At 41.8% G+C, this 18,603-nt stretch overlaps 1 protein-coding gene across 1 annotated transcript in view; it reads left to right on the top strand.

Moving 5' to 3' along the window:
* The first annotated feature begins 2,404 nt into the window (after positions 1–2,404).
* The window catches only part of LOC311043337 (AP2-associated protein kinase 1-like), a 38,854-nt gene continuing 22,655 nt past the window's right edge, over positions 2,405–18,603 (top strand). The window contains exons 1-5 of the mRNA XM_084054537.1: positions 2,405–3,224; positions 16,765–16,883; positions 17,660–17,768; positions 18,195–18,337; positions 18,461–18,582. Of these exons, the coding sequence (XP_083910663.1) occupies positions 3,059–3,224; positions 16,765–16,883; positions 17,660–17,768; positions 18,195–18,337; positions 18,461–18,582 (659 nt within the window). The 5' untranslated portion in view covers positions 2,405–3,058. The remainder of the gene's footprint in view (positions 3,225–16,764; positions 16,884–17,659; positions 17,769–18,194; positions 18,338–18,460; positions 18,583–18,603) is intronic.

An 18,603-nucleotide genomic window follows, 5' to 3' on the forward strand; every position in this document is an offset into this window, starting at 1 on the left:
GAAAATCCGTTGGAAATTTTTGTAGGCAGAGGTCCAAAGCTCAAGTGTGAAACGTTTCGTGCAGATTGCTCAAAAATCCCAGGAGGAGATAGATTTTAACTATTACAGTTTTATGAAAATTATTCATCTGTGCCTAAAACATACATGCAGACTCACATTTCTTTGAAACTTTGCAGAAATGTACAGGGTCATTCCAAATATCACTGAAACCAATCTTACTCCAATTGGCCAAAAGGGGGCGCTATAGCAATTTTTTGAAAAGGCAGACTTTAAACAGGCATAAGTCATGCCTCGTTTGGCCGAAAGTCGTGAAATTTGCTTACACATGTGCCTTGACTCATGAGGAACACACGTATCGATTTGACCATTAAGCTCCGCCCTTAGATTTTCCGCAATTTTGAGCAGTTTGAAAAATACTTGTTTTTGCCAGTTCTGGCTTAACCGTGCATACGCTTTTTACGAAACTCGGCCATATGGTAGATGGTCATGAAAAACTACCAAGAAATAATTCTCACACTCATTCGTCAAAGGGTGGCGCTATAGCACTCAATTGAAAGTGCCAACTTTGAACAGGTACAACTCATGCCCTGTTTGACCTACCACCATGAAACTTCGATACACACATGCGTCTCTTCATGCCCGACAACTTTCGTGGTCTGACTTTTGACCTCTGACCTTTAGATCGCCCACCATTTTGAATTATATGAAAAACAGCCATTGGCTCATAACTTCTGCATTTTTTCACTTATGGAAAATCCGTTGGAAATTTTTGTAGGCAGAGGTCCAAAGTTCAAGTGTTAAACGTTTCGTGCAGATTGCTCAAAAATCCCAGGAGGAGATAGATTTTAACTATTACAGTTTTATGAAAATTATTCATCTGTGCCTAAAACATACATGCAGACTCACATTTCTTTGAAACTTTGCAGAAATGTACAGGGTCATTCCAAATATCACTGAAACCAATCTTACTCCAATTGGCCAAAAGGGGGCGCTATAGCAATTTTTTGAAAAGGCAGACTTTAAACAGGCATAAGTCATGCCTCGTTTGGCCGAAAGTCGTGAAACTTGCTTACACATGTGCCTTGACTCATGAGGAACACATCTATCGCTTTGACCAGTAAGCTCCGCCCGTAGATTGTCCGCAATTTTGAGCAGTTTGAAAAACACTTAAACCCAGGATTTTTCAGCTATTTGCGTGAAACTGTATCATCTCTGTAATCTCCTTTTTCATAGTTCCTTGTCTGTTGGTCCAATGGCGTCTCCCTTAAATGAGTGCCTCACAATCTCAAGGTCGCCAGTTCAAGCCTCACTTGATGCAGACTTAATTTAAGTTGAATTGCAAACAACATGACTGTATCAATGAATACATGTGCAAATGGTAAAGATAACCTGAAATGCTTATTTGAGAGTACGATTTCTCAATGTATGACATACTTCATTCTGAAAATAGCCGATCTACAATCTCAAAAGTTTTCAGATAGCAACGTGTTTCTGAGCTTGTAGATCGGCTGCTTTCACTGTTTTCGGTAGCGAGGAGACATACAATTTCTCTATTGGTAAATGGTTTGTGAACGAGTGATCTTAGTGTTGGCTTGGTTCATGACAGAAGGCAAGAGTTTATGATCTTCAACAGACAACATCAGCCTGGACAAAGCTATAGCACTATAGGTAGTGTTGCAGCCTATTAGCCTATCATGGGGCGGCCATAGCTGGGTGGTTAGTGAGCACGCCTAGGGAACCAGAGGCCCTGGTTGCCCCAGGTTCGATTCCAGGCCATCCCAGCATATGCGTCGATGAAATTAAATTTGTCCCTGAGCAAGACTCTTAACCCCTAATTGCTCACAGGTTCTCATTGGAAACAAGACCACAAGGACTTTCATGAACGACCTGTTAAAAGGAATTATCCTTATCCTAGTCCGAAGGTTGAGAGTTCGATTCCTGTTAATGGCAATAGGTTGAGATGTCCAATCTATCCATTCTGTTTCCATCTCTCTCTCTCTCATCAATCTATTCCGTTTCCATGTCTCTCTTCAATCTATTCCGTTTCCATGGCTCTCTCTCTCTCTCTCTCTCTCTCTCTCTCTCTCTCCAGTTTCCATCTCTCTCTCTCTCTCTCTCTCTCTCTCTCTCTCTCTCTCTCTCCAGTTTCCATGTCTGTCTGTCTCTCTCTCACTGGCCCCGTATTATCGCTGCTTGCAGCTATATTTATTATTATTATTGTGTATTATCTTTTTCCTTGAATGTCTGACAAACAAGTTGCAGCAGTTGCCTGACAACCAAATCCAATCACAAAGCGAATTTCCGTCCGGGCTATGGGATATTGGCTCTTCCTTTGACCAATGAGATCAAGCAAAATCACACAGGACAAGGCAGCGTCTTGAACAGCGCAAGACTAGAGGCCAGGAGGAAAGCAGCATAATTCATATTACAAGTTGTAACATTAGCTGTCCAGCCTTAGCTGCAGCTTGCAGGGGGACGTACAGGAGATTTACAAATATTGTGCTGTACCTTACAAACGTGGAATAATTAGCATTCCGTGCGGAGGAAACCATGAGGAGATGAGAGTAACAAGCTGCATGTAACCCTAAGGAACTGCCTGTCTGTCAGTGTAACATCAACTGACAGCTGTCATCGCACGTAGCTAGTTAGCTTAGCCAGAGGCTAACTAGCTTCTCCTGTGTCTCACACTGGCTAACTAGCTGCTTCTCCTGTCGTTTGAGTCGGCGGCCACTTCCTTCCTTCCGCATGGACATTATTATCTTATTCATCTTATCAACTGTGCATTTTTGCTTGACTTAGACTAGCTTAACTGTCCTTCTTTAAGGACACATCATGAGTTAAAGGTTAGGCGACGTTTAAGCCACAAAGTTGCTCGGAATATCTTGAGATCCAGCTAGCATTTAGCTGGAAAGCTAAGCTGTTTTCATTCAATTATTCCCAGCGTTAGCATAGCCTCCCTGCTGCTCACAGTAGCAACAGCAACGAGCTGTGGCTATCATCCAGGGGTTTGATCGTTGTTTACAAGGGGTACTGTACTGAACATTGACTGGGGGCGAGAATGAAGAAGTTCTTTGATTCGCGTCGGGAGCTGAGCTCTGGGCCTGGTTGTGGAGCCAGTGGAGGAGGAGGAGGCTGCAGCTCCTCGAGCAGCCAAGGCAGCTTCATCGGACGGCTCTTCACCATTGGACGGTATCAGGTCACCATCGAGGAGATCATTGCTGAAGGTGAATTATAGCTATTTGTTTACGTGTATGTACATTATATAGGTTTTAGGTTCCCTAGCCTTGGATCAAGAGTCAAGACTATCATAGATGTATTTTTATCGAGTCAGACTTTTACTTTCGTATCATAGATATGCAAATGTCAAAATCGATCAAATACATCTATGATCGTCCAAGGCTAGTAGGTTCCCATACATACAGCCATTGCTAGCCGTGCTACAGTTACAGTACAGGACATCTGGGGATCTTTGGGAGAGACTAGATTATACAGTTATACCCCCCGAAGAGAAAGAGCAGATTATGCGACCAATTCTGTAACAGGGCTAAAAGCCAAGTTCCATCTCGATGCATCATGGGCAAATATCCAAAACTATACGACATGGCAACAAAGATAACCACAACACTGAGACTTGGCCCTTCTTAAATGGATGCAACATCAAAAACATGATGGTTTTACTTTATTGTGGAAATGAAAAAGAAAGTGGCTATTTTGACATGGTCAAGTCTATATTACTGTTGTCGTTTCTTGGAGCTGCTGTGGTCTATGGACCATTTCACTCAGCTGTTGACCAGTTGTCTCTGTGTCCCTGGTATGCAAGTCAAACCTCTTTATGGACATACAGTAACCAACATATTTTACTGCAAGTCTAGCTTGTTCCTAAATAGCCCTATATTTAAAAACCAAAGCGCATTTACTGTACTATTGAGTTTGTTGCTGTTTCTGATTACATTATTTCACAGCACAGCTCCAAGGCAGGGAGGGACATGTATGAGTTCATTGCCAGCTTGGCTGTATTGGATCTCAAACCATGCTGAGTCATTAATCTGGAAAAGACTGATAAAGGGAATGAGAGTGTCCATTTGTGTCATTATCTGTGATTTGTTGAATGGGGAAAGTAATTGGTAATTAAAAATAAATAAAAAAGATCACCTTCTGACAAAAATGAAACTTTTCATATCATATCGAGGGCCTCTTCACTTTAACAGTCTTATGTGACATTTCCATGTGTCTAACAGACACCAAGAGCACCGACCCTGTTTCAATCAAAAGTTTCCAATCATATATTTTGAATCTACTATATTTTGAAATACTTTGATGCCTTCTTCCAGAGCAAAAATAACAATGCTCAAGTGAAAAAGGGGTGCATTCCCAAGAAAGACAGATGTCATATCTTACTGAGACACTGACTGTCATTACCTTTGATTTGACTCATAGTTGTTTGACATTGTACTTCAACATTTCATGTGTTCCAACATTTCATGTGTTCCTTGGTGTTTTAATACAAGAGATTACCCACGTAATCTTTCATCACAAAGCGTGTCTGTCCTGCTCCGTCAGTGAGCTAAGAACAGTGGTTACTAAATAATGGATGGGCAGAGTGATTAATTCATCAGTACTATAGATGGGCACCATCTGTTGAGCCACACCATGCTTCTACTTATATGAATGGAGTCTCCATCTACTGTACTCTCACTTCCTGCCTTGTATACAGACACCCTGAGTGGAGAAAGTTGTTCATTTGTATTTAATTTATCAGCTGAGATGGTCAGCTGGTTTATAGCCTATTCCCCCCCTACCATTAGTTCAGTTGGGCCTGCTGTATTGAAAGTACCAATTTTGAGATGTCTGAAGAGGTACACGCATATTACAAACTCAAGTAATTAAAGACTAGTTCTAGTTATATCATATATATCATTGAACTAGACTTTTACTATACATTTACCTACATGTGTGAAAATGCACACACGATACACACGTGTGTATTGTGTATATACACACGATACACATGTGTATATATTTGTAGTTTACATGAGTTAGGCCTAGGGCTTGTTAGCAAGATTTTGGTTATAATGTAGCACCAGATTATTTCCCTAAATGTGCACATTTCACTTAAAATTGTAGTTGGAATGTTATTCTGTGGATCATATTTTCCTGCGCTGGCAGTGCTTGTGATGCTGACTCATTCCAGTCCTGTTTGCTCAGATGGTTTTGGTTGTAGTCTAGTCTGTGTGCAACTGTCATTGCTATCTACTATGTTATATATACACTACTATAGTATTTGGAAATGGTGTTAGTTCTCAGCAACTGCTGTATGTTGTTCGTGATCTCTGTGAACTGTGTCTGCCCATAAGGCTATATGTTTCATGTGTACATGTGTACAGTGTGAGAGCCTGAGGGTCATAGTCCTGTAGAAGTGTAGATAATAGTATCAATGTTATGTAGGCTTCATGCTTTGGAATATATTTCATCTTGTAATTAATAGTCTGGGTGATATATCGGCCATCATTTGACTTGTTAACAACATGGGTATCGGCAGTTATGCAGCCAATGTGTCCCGTTTTTTTTTATTTTTTTATTTTTTATATATAATACCACTTTCAACCTGGTGTCCCTATTTTGGTAATTTCATTACAGGTGAAAAATTTCAAAGGTTTTTAAAAAGCTTCAAAAATGTTAGATCTACCTTTTGTAGATTGGCAATTTTAGGGGCAGTTCAGTTTGTTTATTTTTTTATCTATCAAAAAGTTGTTTATTTTAGAAATTGTAGACTTCACTTTGTGTCAAAGTATTGTTCAAAACATCGGTAATCGTTGGTCTAGGCCTCTCCAAAATCAAAATAGCATTGGACCCACAAAGCTGGCATCGGCCTAACTTTACTATATGCTTTGGAATCTATTTTCATCTTGTTGAAGTAATTATTATCATTCAATTAGACAGGTGGGTGTTGCTTACACATTTGTGATTTGTTCTTGCCACTTGATGTCTCAGAGGATTTTCAGTGACGTGACTTTCTTTCTTCACTATCAACAAGATAGGGTTTCTTCTCACCGTGTACAATTACTGCTGGTAACACTATCCATCCCTGGAGCTGTGTGGGTGGCATTGTAAAGGGAGGATATCTGCCCAGTTCCTGCAGAAAGACTTTCTCAACTTGATTTGTCTTGTGACCACACAAGACAAATAATACAAGTTTACTGTTTTATGCTGGGGAAAAACAGCTCACTTGTCAAGTAGTCTCACCTGTAAAAACAAAACAACAACATGGACTTTTCTACTTATGACCTAAAGCTAAAACAGGATAACCCATGACTTGTTAATAGTAGTCGTTGAGATGGGGGCATTTCCTGATGTCAGTGCAGCTGCAGCATGATGTAGTTTTGTAGTGTCCATGCTTGTAAACAGTGTAGTACTAGTAGCCATGTGGATATTTTGAGTCAGCTAAGGCCTGCATGGCTGTTACATATTTCCAATCGCACTGATGACAAGATGCCAATGTTGTACCATTCACCGATCTTCTCATAACAACCTCTGAAGGTGTACTATTCTCATATGCATTTACCTGAGTCAGTATGTATTAGCTGAGCTCGAGTGGTATTATCCTGGCAGGCTATTGCGTCAAGTGGCAATGGCTATTTGTAGCTCCACTTACTGTTGTTCAGATGTTCTGTCCAGCCAGTGGGAGCGTAGGCCACTGCTGGATGCTGCTTAAGAAGGTGTAATCCTTCTACCGTAATTTCTTACAGGCGTGTCAGATTAGATGGCATGAGACATTAGGGAGTTGACTGTGTCAGCTTCATGTCATCTCTGACACACAAGACCACTCATTCTACTAAACGTTTACTAAATACTAGTCATTTAAACTATTATTTATAATCATAATTGCAAAACACACTTTTATTCTGCAAAAAGACACTTTCTTTCTTCACTTGCTGAAGTGATCAAGGTCATTTATTTTCCTGTGTTCCATGCAGCATCCATGCAGTATTCAGCATTGTAATAAAAATTACAATAGTAATTAAAATAGTTCCTTCCCCAACGTAAACACAAGCAGTATGTTGTGGATAGTCGATTCAATCTGAATATTTGCTGGAGTACATGTCCATCCAGCAAAGTTAACCATGGTTAATGATGTGAGCTTGTAGATCTGCTTAATTAAAAATGTAGATGTCTAAATGCTAAATGGTTACAAAATCATCATTTAACCGTCAGTTAAATTAGTTTCTTTGCACATCCCTAGTAGGCATACTGTACGTGTATACATTATGTTAGTGTTTTTAGATTATTAGGTGTCACTGTTGTAATATTGGAGCATAAAGCTGCCAGAATGTCTTAGCGGTCATTGTTTGAGTAACAAAGCTCAAAGCATTACAGTCAAAATAAACAGTTTGTTGTAGCAGAAATGTATGGCATAAATTATATTATTGTATTTAATAATGTTTAGGAGGCACGTCCCCAATAATAATATTTACAGTCTGGTGCACGAATGTAAAACTGCATCTCTCTTCCCCTCTCTTTCTCTCTGTGTCTGACACTCGGTTTGTGGCGCAAGCAGAGTATCCACACGTTTCCTAGGGCGTTGTGGGCATCACTTCCTGTCGATTTGATCCCTGATACCTGATCAAATCGACAGGAAGTGATGCCCACAACGCCCTAAGAAACTTGTTGATAGGTGCCGCGGTATATGTGGCTCTGTCTTTGGCGTAGGTGTCGCCTTCTCTCAGTTTCTCTCTGTGTTTCTGTGACAAATTGTAAAACAGTGGTGTTGGATTAGGCATCGCATGCCCTCTGCTAGTAGTAGATCCCATACCTTGGACAGACAAGCTGCCTAATTGGCTAGTTTCACTCTATTGCTTTGTGAACATGTATCCTATAGCCTGGAGTGACTGACATTGGGTGTGAGTAGCCAGACAACTATTCCACAATCTCCGAATGCTATATAGAGTCTGGAACTACAACTCCCGAAATCCGATTGAGGAAACTGGCACTTCCGTTCACGAAAATATATTTAAAAATATCTTTACACTTTACTTTTTAATTTCCATTTCTGCTAAGCAGCAAGCTATGTATACTTAGATGATTTGTATTTATATTAGGATAAATTTGCGCGACTGTAAAGACAAAACGGAAATGGAGAGGAGGCTCCACATCCGGTTTATATTCTAATCATGATCAGAGCTTCCGAGTCCCAGACTGTATGACCGGAAACATTTGTAAATTGTGGGAGGCAACAGTCTGGTAACGTGAGACTAGGTGTGAGATAATGAAGTGACAAAAATAACATGGTTGACGTCGACGGATTGGAACAAATACTCGGGGATTAACTTCCTTGGCCTGCTGGCAGTGTGCACAAGGAATATGAAGCTGATAGGTGTAGTAGTTTACAAGATTAGCTGCAGACACAAACACACAGTTGGGGGTGAAAAAACAATCCGCCCCTGCCGTTCCGGCCTGGTGGAGATAACAGAACTTACCAATCACATTGCCCTTCTGTAAGTAATTACACTCTGCATTTTTAGTACATCCTTGTGAACTTCACAGTCAAATAATGTTTGACTGATAGGAAAACATACTATTATATATTGACCATCTTTACATTTTCTACAATGTATATTAAAAGACAGTGTTGGATGGACGAATAAATGCTCCACTACATGCTAAAGTCAAGTGATCTCACTGGGAGGGTATGGAGTTTGCAATTGCGCGAATCAGGGCAAATAATCAATTAAGTTCCATTACATCCATCCATCCATCTTCATCTGCATTTAAGTTCCATTCCATCCATCCAGCTTCAACCTCAACGTGTCACGGTGCGATGCGTTGTGAGCTTGTAGATCGTCTATTTCCACCACTAGAGTTCGGGTCGCTACGCGGCCCGCACACCTACGTTATGCCAATCCAACCGATATGTCTGAGTCATCGTGCCGATATATGGAGATCTCTGTATCTGTCTACTTTTTCAGGCTGTGACCCCTCAAAATAATCATGCTCACACACTGGACCATTGATATGCATATTCATATGTTAATTTTTGCTGTTGCCACTCTGCAACTTTTGTTAGACAGTGTGTGAGAACGTAGTCGTCTAATATTATGCAAAGCAGGTAGGTGCTGTTCAGTGCTTAATTTGTAAATTATTAGGTGGCTGAGCTCGTGATTCCGACTAAATGTCATGCCCAAAAGTCATTGTTCGAAGTAATTTGATTTTGAACGCAGTCTTGTGGGCATGTAATTCATATGTGCAGGTGAGTGGGTGCCTTCCCTGTCCCACTACACCCCTGGATACTCTCATCCAAGATCAATGAAGTACTTTATTAAAGTGTTTAATCCATAGACCTGAGCAAGATTGTTTTAATATTGTCTGGGACAACTCATCAGCTTGTCATGAAGATCTGGAGGGGTCTCTGAACCATCACGCTTATTTAGCTAAAAGACAAGACCTAGGCCTAATTCCAAAGATATTACCAATACATTTGCCGTACATACATTTACATACATTATAGTGCTAACAAATGAATGTTTTTGCAGTACTGTAGCTCTACACTTTCCATTAAGGCAAGTCTTATTAGGTTTCGAGAGCCTGTAAGGCTTCGAACCCTATTACATCTCTACACTTTCACTATTATTATTATTATTATTATTATTATTATTATTCTTCCGCCGTTTTTGCCAGTTCTGGCCTAACCGCCTGGTCACTTCTTATGAAATTCGGCAATATGGTAGAGGGCTATGCCAAACGGCGAAAACCCGAAACTCACAACCATTGGCCAAAGGGTGGCGCTGTAGCACTCAATTGAACATGCCAACTTTGAACAGGTACAGCTCATGCCCTGTTCGACCTACAGCCATGAAACTTCGATACACACATGCGTCTCCTCATGCCTAACAACTTTCGCTGTTTGACTTTTGACCTCTGACCTTTAGATCTCCCACCATTTCGAATTCTATGAAAAGCAGTAAAAAGCAGTAAAAATCCTACTCCTCCTGGGATTTATGAGCAATCTGTACGAAACTGTATACACATGAACTTTGGACCAATGCCGACAGACGTAACCAAGCGGATTTTCCATAAGTGAAAACGTTAAGCTTTTATAAGCCAATGAAAATTGCAGCTTTATTTTAATTTTTCATCTGCCCCTAACACATACATGCAGACTCACATTTGTTTGACACTTTGCAATATTGTAGAGGGTCCTTCCAAGTATCACTGAAACCAATCTTACTCCAATTGGTCAAAGGGGGGCGCTATAGCAATTTTTTGAAAATGCAAACTTTAAACAGGCAAAAGTCATGCCTCGTTTGGCCGACAGCCGTTAAACCTGCTTACACATGTGCCTTGACTCATGAGGAACACATGTATCACTTTGACCAGTAAGCTCTGCCCTTAGATTGTCTGCAATTTTGAGCAGTTTGAAAAACATTTAAATCCAGGATTTCTGAGCAATTTGCATGAAACTGTGTCAAATACATGTTTGAGGCCCTTTTTCACAGGTTCAGGTGTGTTGGTTCAATAGCTTGATCGCTTAATCATCTGCCTTGAAACCATAGGGTAGCCGGTTCGAATCCCACCTCAGGTAGACTTAATTATAATTGCATTGCACACAACATGACTATATCAATGAATACATGTGCAATTGTTAAAGATGACGAGAAATGCATACTTGAAAGTAGTTCTTTTCAATGTATGACGTACTTCATTCGCGCTTTTGTTTTGTTTTGTTGGATTCTCCCTTTTCACTGTCTAAGGCTGTGTATTGGATAGCTCCACCGGTAGAGTGTGAGTCTCATGTGCCGAAGGTCCCTGGTTCGAATCCCACTTATTACAGTTCACATTTAAATTGCATTGTACAAAACATGACCCTGTTAATTCAGACATGTGCAATGTTTAGACAATAACACGAAATGCTTTTGAGAGTAATTGTTTTTTATGTATGACATACTTTCTTGTGAAAATAGCCGATCTACAATCTCACACCTTTTTAGATAGCAACGCGTTGTGAGCTTGTAGATCGACTATTTTCCACTAGTTTCCATTCCGAAATATATTGGGCAGTTTGAAAAACATTTAAACCAAGGATTTCTGAGCAATTTGCGTGAAAGTGTGTCATGTGTGTGAACTCCCTTTTCACTAGTACAGGTCTGTTGGCCCAATGGCTTAATCATCTGCCTTGAAACCACAGGGTTCCTGGTTCGAATCCTACGTCATGTAGAATTCATTATAATTGCATTGCACACAACATGACTGTATCAATGAATGCATGTGCAATTGTTAACCAGTAAACTCCGCCCTTAGATTGTCTGCAATTTTGAGCAGTTTGAAAAACATTTAAATCCACTATTTCTGAGCAATTTGCGTGAAAGTGTGTCATGTGTGTGAACTCCCTTTTCATCAGTTCGGGTCTGTTGGCCCAATGGCTTAATCATCTGTCTTGATACCAGAGGGTCGCCGGTTCAAATCTCACCTCATGCAGACCTCAACTCAATTGCATTGCACACAACATGACTGTATCAATGAATGAACATGCAATTGTTAAATGAAACGCTTATTGAGAGTAGTCGTTTTCAATGTATGATGTACTTCATTCCCTCTTTTGTTTTGTTTTGTTAGATTCTCCCTTCTCACTGACCAAGGCTGTGGATTGAATAGCTTGATCAATACAGTGTTAGTCTCATGTGCCAAAGGTCCACGGTTCAAACCCCACTCGTCACAGTTTACATTTAAATTGCATTATACAAAACATGACCCTGTTAATTCAGACATGTGCACTTTGCGCTCTCTCTCTCTCTCTCTCTCTCTCTCTCTCTCTCTCTCTCTCTCTCTCTCTCTCTCTCTCTCTCTCTCTCTCTCTCTCTCTCTGTCACAGTCTGTCTGTCTGCCTGTCTGCCACTCTGTCACTGTCTGTCTGTCTGCCAGTCTGCCACTCTGTCACTGTCTGTCTGCCAGTCTGCCACTCTGTCACTCTGTCACTCTGTCACAGTCTGTCTGTCTGCCTGTCTGCCACTCTGTCACTGTCTGTCTGTCTGCCAGTCTGCCACTCTGTCACTGTCTGTCTGTCTGTCTGTCTGTCTGCCAGTCTGCCACTCTGTCACAGTCTGTCTGTCTGTCTGCCAGTCTGCCACTCTGTCACTGTCTGTCTGTCTGTCTGCCAGTCTGCCAGTCTGCCACAGTCTGTCTGTCTGCCAGTCTGCCAGTCTGCCACTCTGTCACTGTCTGTCTGTCTGCCAGTCTGCCACTCTGTCACAGTCTGTCTGTTTGTCTGTCTGCCACTCTGTCACAGTCTGCCAGTCTGCCAGTCTGTCACAGTCTGCCAGTCTGCCACTCTGTCACTGTCTGTCTGTCTGTCTGCCAGTCTGTCTGTCTGCCAGTCTGCCAGTCTGCCACAGTCTGTCACAGTCTGCCAGTCTGCCAGTCTGCCACTCTGTCACAGTCTGCCAGTCTGCCAGTCTGCCACTCTGTCAAAGTCTGCCAGTCTGCCAGTCTGTCAAAGTCTGCCAGTCTGCCAGTCTGCCACTCTTGTCACAGTCTGCCAGTCTGCCATTATTCTCGAAACCGCTAATTGCTGCTTGCAGCTATATTTCAAGTTGTTATTTAGTGTAACATCCTGCCTACTACCATGGCCCCTTTGTGCTCCATTCATTTATTTCATTGCACAAGCCAGGTATATTGTAGCTCAAGGCAGTCTTAACCAAACCTTAAACACCACTGTCCTTGGCTTAGTGATGCCAGCTGGATGAGTCAGCCCAATACATGAGCATAAGCACTAGCCTTGGAGAGGACAGGGCCACACTCCTTTGAACAGGAGCAGTATGAGTGTTTGAGAGAGTAGAATTGCAGGGTGTATGTGACTGGACTAAATCATGGTACAAATTGTCTTTATCTTTGGTTCTCTCTTCATGGTGCTGCTATTACAGAATACAGTTTTGAGAGAACCAAGCTGCACGTAGCATTCGCCTAAGGTTGTGTTGGCTCTAGGTTGTGTTTAATTGCTCTCCCCTTGCTCTCCTAACCCATTTAGACCTGGAACCCCATTACGTAACTAAACCTTTCAAGCTGGAACCCCTTTTCGGTTTCAGAAAAATTAGGTCAGGATTTAGAAGCCGTTTTTAAAATCGGCCTCAGGTCTAAATGGGCTAATATTTACATTGTTTTGAAAATGTGTAAAGTATTGCCTTACTACAGGCAGAAATCCCACCTCTTCAGATTTCACCTAATTTCTTCTGGTCTAACCCCTCGCAACCCTCACAAGAGTTCTGACTCTGCAAACAACTAACATAGAGCGTTCGTAGTCGCTCCCCCCCCCGCCGCCGCCGCCCCCATCCCAGGGTTTTGTTTCTATTTCAGTTGTATTTTTTAACTTACTTTTTTGTTGCTTTTCTTGATTTTCATTTATTAAGTCCATTTTATTCTATGTATGTTTTCTGTCCTGTTCCATGTTTGGTGCCTTATCTGCTCTTACTTCCAACACTATGGTGGGAGTGTATACGGTGGTTCTGAATATATATATTTTTTTCTGCCAGTACGTTAAATTCTCTACTAAATTGTGCAATGTGTAATTGTGCAATGTGTAGAATGTGTACCCCCATGCTCCCACCCACAGCTTTCTTTCTCTCACCATATGTCGTGTCATGTATGTATAAAAAAAAGAAAAAACCCTAAGGTGTATCATAAGAAATGCTACATTTTACACTCCTACAATGGAAAGCTGTAATGTATATCACCTTAATAAAAAACAAATATTAAAAAAAAGAGTTCTGACTCTGATATAATATAACAATAGTTAATAGATGATAGCTTTGATATGAATAACAGAAGTTTGTTCCAGATTTGGTGCATTAAAACAGAACGCTGCTTCTCCACGTTTAATTCTGATTCTGGGGACAGAAAGCAGACCTGAAGGTTCATGATGTAGATCAAGATCAGAACATTATTTTGGCCCTAAACCATTCAATACTTTATCAACAAACTTTTTTCTTTTTAAAGTTTTTTTCTTTTGTATTTTTTGTGACAAGACACAAATACATTCTTTGACAAACAGGGAGCATTCTGAATCACCTGCAGTCATCTGATTAATTAAAAAAAAATGGAGACCTGTAAAGAAGACCAACAAAAACACAGTACTACTTCCAACCAAGCTTTCTTTGGCTGGGCTTCCCAACTGGATTTGCACATGATCATCAACAAGATGTATTGTTAAGATATATTGTCTCAGTCCCTTTTGCTATCAATATCAATGTGTGAATAATGAATGCATTGACTGTTGTTGAATGATAACCCAGTCACCCAGCCCGGATGCATGCTAATGGAAGGGTGACATGTCTAGACGTCAGTGAAGACGGCAGTGCTTTTACTGAAGTAGAGGAAAGATAATTTAGTGTTCAGGGATCCCAAGACATCGGCATTCTTATAAAGCCATTGATTGAATACTTTATTAGTCAGAAATGTAAACAGCTTGTGGTACAGTCAGACATTAAGGCTATCCAAACTTGAGAGATCGAGTCACAGTGCTGTCCAACCAAGTGATCAATGAATAAGCACTGTTGTGTGGGGGCCAGTGTGCGCTAAGAAGAGCACCATTTTTTTGTTATACATTACATCTCCCATAATTGTATATGGAATGGATCATGGAAACTTGCATCTTTTGGTGTGTCAACAACACCATGTGAGTACGCAGAAGGGATGATGCATTCAGTCACACTTTCTGTCTCCTATCCTCCAGCACACTAACAACCTTCCTGCACAGCGCTACTGCTGACTCACACAATGCTGCCCTGAGCTGCTCTCAACAGTGCACCAGCCAACACTGCACTCAATACATATTGCACTGTAGCATTCTTCTGCTGCCTTGCCCTTAACACCATTCCCATCAGACGGCAGTTTGTGTGAATGTGAGTGCACAGTACGCCTGTTTTTGATTGAAAACTTTATTTGTCAGAAATGTAAACAGCACGAGGTAGAGTCAGACATTTAGGGCAGGTACACACTGCAAGACCTTAAAGTGGTCGGGGGGTCATCTGATCGTTAAGCATAACACACTGCAGGAGTTTATTTCTTGAAATCGGCTGTCATAATATCGTTGTGGTCTTCACAACACGATTGATCCCCGACAAGGGCTGACACACTGTAGGATAGTTCACTAGGATGCTATCTCCAGAGTCAGACCCAATACATACATTTGTGTTTATTCCAATTCATTTTAATCGACGTATCCCGTGATATGCCTCTCTCCCTCTCCCTCTCCCCCGGGCCCTCTCTCTCTCCCCCCTCTCTCGCTCTCTCTCTCGCTCGCTCGCTCGTCAAGAGCGCAGAAGCGGTCAGTGCCATGTCTGCTTATTATAAGCGACTTTGGGATTGTTTTTCTGTAAAGTTGCTTGAAAGTGTAGTTGTTTTTTTGGCCTTGTTTTCTAATGTTGTTTGAACCAGTTGTTCGCAAACATTTTCATGGCAAGGACCCCCAAATTAATAATAATAATTAATTTTCCACAGAGCGCAGACCTCCCCCTTCTGAAAACATGTTGTGCCATAGACCCCCATTCAAGATCTGTGTGGATTTTGTAAATATCCCCCCCCCCCCCAAATGTCTTCTTTAAAAATAGCCTATCTACAACGTGAGCTTGTCGATCGTCTATTTTCAAGTATCCAATGTATTTGTATATAGGCTTAAAGTGCTCATAGTCGCTCTTGTTGGGCTTGTTTTCACAAACCTGGTTGCTTATTTCTCTCGCAAAATCTGGCAACACAGACAACGACACACACACACACACACACACACACAGAGAGAGAGAGAGCTCTCGCTCTCGCTCTGTCTCTCTCTGTCTCTCTCTCTCTCTCTCTCTCTCTCTCTCTCTCTCTCTCTCTCTCTCTCTCTCTCTCTCTCTCTGTACAATTCCTCTAAAATAAGCAGCCCACCAGGCTCGCTCACTTTATCATTTTGTTTTATAATGTTAACTTATTACAGGACTGGACGGTAATATTGCGGTAGGGACTGTTTGTTGTGGTCAGGTCCAGCGACGCTCCCCATAGCCACTGTGGCTGTAATGTGCTCTCATTGGCTGTAGCGTGCATCTCCAGGCAAGGTGCTCGCAGCCCCGTTCATAGTGTATGATATTGTCTGTTGTCTTGTCCCAGACAGAGATGAATATCTAACAATTTAGATATCTGAAAACGGTCGGAAAGCCGTCGCAGAGCGGAGAATCGCGGCCACATCGGGTCGCAGAGCCTTTCACACACCCAGAGCATTATCTCGCCGATCAAAGACCGATCTGCGTCAGGTCGGGAGGTTTTGTCGGCGAGCGCCAAAAAATGTCGGCGACAGCAATATCGGACCTAATGTCTTGCAGTGTGTACCTGCCCTTAGGCTAAAAGGATAATACAAAAAAAGTCCTGCAGACTTGTTTCCATTGTGTGTTTGTTTTGCCAATGGCTGTGTTCTGCCCTGATGAGGTAATGCACAGATTGGAATAGGCTTGGCCTGCTAAAAGCCATTCTGCAGCGGGTGTATTGGGCTTGTACAGTAGCTGCCAGGCCGATCCCAAGACTGTTTCAGGAGTGGTCTCTGAGTCAACCTCCTGGGGAGGTTTTTGCTCATGGATATTGAGAAGAGAGCATCATGTCACTGTCTTTTTATAGATTTATGCTCTGTTGTCCATATTTCAGATATTTGACACTCCGTCACTGTATGTCTCACCGTCTCGCTGGCCCTCTCTCCCTCATTTCCCCCCATTCTCTCTCTTTGCATCTTCCCTCATCCCTCTTATAATTTTACAGGTGGCTTTGCCATTGTTTTCCTGGTGCGGACACACCAAGGGGTGCGATGTGCACTCAAGAGGATGTATGTCAACAATGAACATGATCTCCAGATCTGCAATCTGGAGATCCAGATTATGGTGAGTAAGATAAATCAATGCATCTGACAACAGTTATAGAGCAGTAAGCCAATCGCCAAGAGTGGATAGTGTTGATTCTTTAGTACGTGCTGATACAGAGTGCAGGTTTTTGACATAATGTCTTTTTTTGTTGTTTTGCAGATTTTAAAACGTTTAAAGCATTTTAGCTTAAACGTACACTGAGCAAGAGTTTCCTCCTTGAAATAGCCTAAACCAATTCTAAAATTATCCTACTCAATCATTACTTATATATTGGTGGTGACTCTGTATTACTGCCTTCTCCTTGCCGAAAACCCATTTCATCCATCAAGTCGCTTAGTAAAAAGACTTGAGACGTAGCGTGTCCCAGGTCTTCTGCCAATCCCCACTAAGAAAACGCAGGAAGCGTGAAGGAGCGCAAGGACAGATAGTGAGTCATTTTCTCTCGACATGCCACTGAAAATGTCGAGCAGACACTTTTCGAGCTGAACTCCCTCACCCGTCGACTTTCTAACTGAAGGCCTTACTGTAAGGGAAGCTAAGCAGCTTCCTGGAGGCACACCCTGGGGGAGGGGGGGGCATGACTATTACAGGATGGTTATCATTATTACTTCCAGGCCTTTCGGCATGAACCCAACAGTCCTGTACCGACAAATGAGCCAAAATGAGCTGAGCACACATGGATGTATTTAGTCAGTGTGTTAGCCGCATTTGTCAGGATAAAAAAAGAAAAAATCCCTGAAAGATATATTCTCATTATCTGTTATGTTAACCCAATTGCATGTTTGTTTACACAGAGAGACTTGGTGGGCCACAAAAACATAGTTGGTTTCCTGGACTCCAGCATAACTGCAGTTGGAGCAGGCGATGTGTGGGAAGTCTTTATCCTAATGGACTTCTGCCGAGGTAATTCTTACTGCCCCATCCCTTCCTGTCGGTCAAGTTTCAATTACTCATTTAAATACCAAAATATTTTTTGCCACTCTCAGAAATGTTATATTTCTCATTTTATTTTTCATACTTCCGACCTTCTAGTATGGTTATTTTAAACATAGTGGCTATAATTCAAGTTCACTGCTTTCTGCTGCCCATCCAGCTGACAGTAGAGCAAAAACATGCAAGTAATTAGCTGATTGCTATAAAACATCATAGTATGCACTTGGGAGTAGCTGAATACAAGTGAATCAGTATATATTTTTGTTTTATTATTTAAACATACAGTATCTGGCCTTGTATGAATTGCAACTGGATGCACTCTGTGTTGGTTTTTGTCCGTGAGTGAATGTCATTTGACCATTGTGGATGCTAAGATGTCCTTTGTGTTTTGTGCAGGAGGACAGGTGGTAAACCAGATGAACCAGCGGCTGCAGACAGGCTTCACCGAAGCCGAGGTTCTGCAGATCTTCTGTGACACTTGTGAGGCATTGGCCCGCCTTCACCAGTGCAAGACTCCAATCGTACATCGAGACCTGAAGGCATGTCCTCAATACTGAACGCTGAAAGAGCATGTCGTAATATCTGATTTCACACTATGTTAATTATTTGGAATTAAGTTCCAGTCTTGTCCTGACTTGTCATTTCATCTGTTCTGTGTATAGGTAGAAAACATCCTGCTGCATGACCGGGGACACTACGTACTCTGTGACTTCGGTAGTGCCACAAATCGCTTCCAGAACCCCCAGACAGAGGGAGTACCAGTGGTGGAGGAGGAAATCAAGAAGTAGGTTGCCCCCCCCCACCC

The sequence above is a fragment of the Gymnoscopelus microlampas genome (assembly GCF_963454915.1).
Source record: "Gymnoscopelus microlampas genome assembly, chromosome: 4".
Taxonomy (NCBI): domain Eukaryota; kingdom Metazoa; phylum Chordata; class Actinopteri; order Myctophiformes; family Myctophidae; genus Gymnoscopelus; species Gymnoscopelus microlampas.